This window comes from Salvelinus sp. IW2-2015, unplaced genomic scaffold, assembly GCF_002910315.2.
Source record: "Salvelinus sp. IW2-2015 unplaced genomic scaffold, ASM291031v2 Un_scaffold537, whole genome shotgun sequence".
NCBI classification, from domain to species: domain Eukaryota; kingdom Metazoa; phylum Chordata; class Actinopteri; order Salmoniformes; family Salmonidae; genus Salvelinus; species Salvelinus sp. IW2-2015.
Window position 1 is genome coordinate 892,882 of NW_019942569.1, and position 4,595 is coordinate 897,476.

The window sequence follows — 4,595 nt, forward strand, 5'->3', positions numbered from 1 at the left end:
GTAGCCAGGTATTTAACTACACACTACAGGTAGCCAGGTATCCACTCACCCCGTTGAGGCACACTTGAGTCTCTCCGTGGCAGGCGGTGAAGTTGGCCTTGGGTTCAGAGGTGGGGCACTGGGCCGTACCCCCGTTACACATGCCCTGATGAGCACACTCAGACTCCTCACGACACTTCTCATTACGGCCCTTATAGTAGCACTCAGGAGTACAGCACGGGCCCTGGCTRGGACTGGGGGARGGAAAGATGAAAGGYTTCAATTTGTATTATKGAAAATACACMATTTGACAGAAAATAATAAAATGACAGAAATAAACCTCCACACACGTCAATTTTAGTAATTTAATTACAATGACATTTGTAAGAAACTAAGCGTCTTATTTCCTCAGTTTGAGTCCCTTAACTTCCTGGACAGACGTTGGTAACAGGAGGGGACCGTGAGGACATCCCTGTGGTGTCAGGAGGGGACCGTGAAGACGTGGTAACAGGAGGGGACCGTGAAGGACGTCGGTACAGGAGGTGGACTCGTGAGGACGGGGTAGACAGGAGGGGACCGGGAAGACATGGTACAGGAGGGGACGTGAGGACGTCTCGGTAACAGGAGGGACCGCCGAGACGTAGGTAACAGGAGGGACCGCGACACGTACGAGGTAACAGGAGGGACCGCCACGCACTTGGGACGTGTACACAGGCACTCCACTTTTCTCACTCACAGCAAACGTGGACAGCTCGTCAGTCTCGTCCTTGCCCTCCACGCTGCGCACGAGGTTACAGACCTCCAGACCATACTTCTCAACAGATGGAGCCAGAACAGCCCGGAGGAGGAGCCAATAGAAGGATGAGATATCATGTGACATTTTTGTCTATTTACGTCCAGACAGCGACTTACAGTTTAATGCATTCTTAGCTTAGCTAGGCTGGACAACACAATCACATTTATGTAATTTACATTTTTTCTCAATAAAGTAGCTGAAATGTCGTGGAATTGAATCAAATATTTCTCAGATACCGGGCTTGTGAATTCAAACAGAACTTTTATTGACAGAGAATAAACAAAAGCCGGCAATTCCATGGAAGAACTGACCTTCCATTCTTAGTACTCGTCTTTATACAGTCTTACCTGTACATATCATCGTCACTTCCCACTGTATCGAATCGGTTGTCTTGCTTAGTTTCCATTCTCTTATTGCTCAGACATTGGGGCTAGCATTCTTATGTGGCGTGACTGCACACTCCTACTGCAGGTCTAAATGGACCATTAACTGATTTAGCTAATGTTTCCTGTTCCAAAGATCTTTCAGCAAGTTCAGGCCGGATGTTTGTTATGATGATAACCATTGCATGTCCATAGCCTTCCAACAAGACAATATGGCCCAGACCAGTACGTCTGTCTGGTCTACCTGCTTCATCCATGACGGATTCTGCTTACGTTCGATTTTTTAAACATGTCGTAATATTTCAACTTACATAGATTCTTCTTTCTACTTCAACGGAACAGTATAGGTACTGAAAAAGCACGCATGGACTGGAAATTCTCTAATTCTAATCAGCAAGCTAAGCTACGTAGTTAAGGAAAAACATCCCTTTTGATTTCCCTGTGAGAAAATTCATTATGCGGTGAACTTATTGGAACAAGACACAATATCAACATCGCAAACAACTTCACAGTAAACATTGAGAAGCATTCCATTCGATATCAGACATTAAAACAGTGCAAGTCAGAGCAGATTTAGGCTGAAGTTGAGGAGCTGGTATTACGTTGGCACAGAAGCTAGATGATAGTCTACACACTAAGGTACGCCAGGAATTACAACTACAGGTAAGCCAGATGTAAACTACACACTACAGGGAGCCAGTAGATGTAAATTACAAACACTACAGCTGTAGGCCAGTTTGGTAACTCAGGTAGGCCAGTATAGTAACTAAGGTGCCAGGTATTTAACTACAGGTAGCCAGGTCATTTAATACACACTAAACAGTAGCCAGGTTTTAAACTACACACTACAGGTAAGCCAGGTATTTAACTACAGGTGCCAGGTGTTTACCTACACCACTACAGGTAGCAGGAATTAACTTCAGGTAGCCAGTACTTTAAACTACACACTACAGGTACCCAGGTATTTAACTTACACACTACAGGTGCCGGTATTTAAACTACACGGGTAGCCAGGTATTTTAACTACACACTACAGTACCAGTATTTAACTACAGGAGCCACGGTATATTAACTAAGGTACCCAGTATTTAACACAGGGTAGACAGGTATTTAAACTACAGGGTAGCAGGTATTAACTACAGGTAGCCAGGTATTATAACTACAGGTAGACAGGTATTTAAACTACAGCGAGTGCCAGGTATTTAACTACACCACACAGGTAAGCCAGGTATCCACTCACCCGTTGAGACACGTTGAGTCTCTCGTGGCAGCGCGTTTTGAAGTTTGGCCTGGGGTTCAGAGGTCGGGGCACTTGTGGCCGTACCCCCCGTGTATGCCCTGATGAGCCACTCAGACTCTCACGACAACTTCATTACGGCCCTATAGTAGCACTCAGGAGTACACACGGGCCTGGCTGGGACTGGGGGAGGGAAAGATGAAAGGCTTCAATTTGTATTATTGAAAATACACATTGGACAAAGATAATAAAATGACAGAAATAGACCTCACACACGGTCATTTTTAGTAATGTTGCAATTTCAATGACATGTCAAGAAACTAACGGTCTTATTCTCGGGAGTTTGAGATCCTTAAACTTCTGTGACTGGGACAGCTACTCTGTCAAAGTTATCTACCTGGACCACTGCTACAATCTGGGCAGGTTAACTTCCTGGACCCACTTGCTTAAAAACCTTCGGGGGTTTTTTTTCAGGCGTTAACTTCCTGGACCACTGCTGCTCTGTCAGGTTTAACTTCCTGGACCACTGCTAACATCGGTCAGGTTAACTTCCTGGACCACTGACTACTCGGTCAGGTTTATCTTCCTGGACCACGTGCTACTCGGTCAGGTTAACATCCTGGACCACTGCTACTCGTCAGGCTTAACTTTCCTGACCACTGGCTACTCGGTTCAGGTTTAACTTGCCTGGACCACTTACTCCGGTCAGGTATAACTTCCTGACCACTGCTACCTCTGTCAGGTTAACTTCCTGGACCACTGCTACTCTGTCAGGTTAACTTCCTGAGCCACGGACTTACTCGGTCAGGTTATCTACCTTGGCAACCAAGCTACTCTGTCAGGTTCATTCCTGACCCAGCTACTCTGTCCAGGTTATTCACCTGGACCACAGCTACTCTGTCAGGTGAGGCCATTATTACCTGCAGACTTTGTTGGGTTTGATTTACACTTTCTGTTGTCAGGCTGCCCGGCGTCATGAGCAACACTGGTCTCTGCATTGATCGCGTATCCACAGGTCACCACCCTCCCCTTTCCACTAAACCGATTACCACAGATGGGCTGGCCTGACTCTCGGATTAGGGAGGGGCAGATAGAAACACACACACTTCAGGAAATACATTTAAAAATAACACATGTTGATCTGATACAGAGCGTGTCGCAATCTATACTTTTACAAAAACGGTTTTCGACCAAGTGAAGGACGAATCCTCCAACAGGATTTCCGAAAAATCCTTGGGAAGTTTCGAATTTGATAAACAGCTTTTAATAACTAAGGCTAATCTACAACCACCATGACGCAGTGAACTAAGTACCGACCAAAGTAAGCTTCGAACACCATAGACAGCAGTGGAAACAGTTCCCGACAAAGCGCGTCCCCTCTTCTCTCCAGGACCCTGTTGGCTGATCTTCCTGACACTACAGACGGAGAAACTTTTGTTTGTTGAGTTGTCTCCTTCTGTGGCCCGGGGTACATGATGTAGCTTCCCTTTCTCCTTCTTATCCTGGGTCTTAGACTCCCCTGGGTTTTTTCAAGGGTGCACTGCTGATCCCCGATCATGCTGCTGGTTTACAAACCAAAACATACATAAGTACACACAAACAGAGAGGAAGAGAGAGAGGGGAGAGGAAGAGGAGGAGAAGGAGAGAGAGAGAGAAGAGAGAAGGAGAGAAGAAAGAGGGAGAAGAGAGAGAGAGAGAGGAGGAAGAAGAAGAGAGAAAGAGAGAGAACGGAGAGAGGAGAGAGAGAGAGATCCCGGAGAAGAGAGAGAAGAGATAGACACCAGACATACACACAGAGAGAGAGAGAGAGACACAGCAGAGAGGGATGAACCACAGACAGATGGTGAGAGAGACACAGACAGAGAGGAGGAGGACACAGACAGAGAGGGAGAGAGAGACACAGACAGAGAGGGAGAGGACACAGGACAGAGAGGGAGAAGACACAGTACAGAGAGGAGAGGACACAGACAGAGAGGAGAGACACAGACAGAGAGGGAGAGAGACACGACAGAGAGGGAGAGAGACACAGAACAGAGAGGAGAGAGACCACAGGACAGAGAGGGAGAGAAACACAGGACAGAGAGGGAAGAGACACAGAAGAGGGAGAGACACAGGACGAAGGGACGAGGAGAAAACAGGGACAGAAGGAGAGGACACAGACAGAGAGGGAGAGACACAGACGAGCGAGAGCAGAGCAGAA

At 46.8% G+C, this 4,595-nt stretch overlaps 1 protein-coding gene across 1 annotated transcript in view; it reads right to left on the reverse strand.

Moving 5' to 3' along the window:
• LOC112068468 (disintegrin and metalloproteinase domain-containing protein 10) overlaps positions 1 to 4,595 on the reverse strand; it is a 43,369-nt gene that overhangs the window by 18,145 nt on the left and 20,629 nt on the right. The window contains exons 10-11 of the mRNA XM_070438169.1: positions 3,316 to 3,335; positions 50 to 233 (exon numbers count right to left, since the gene is read on the reverse strand). Coding sequence (XP_070294270.1) covers positions 50 to 233; positions 3,316 to 3,335 — 204 coding nt within the window. The remainder of the gene's footprint in view (positions 1 to 49; positions 234 to 3,315; positions 3,336 to 4,595) is intronic.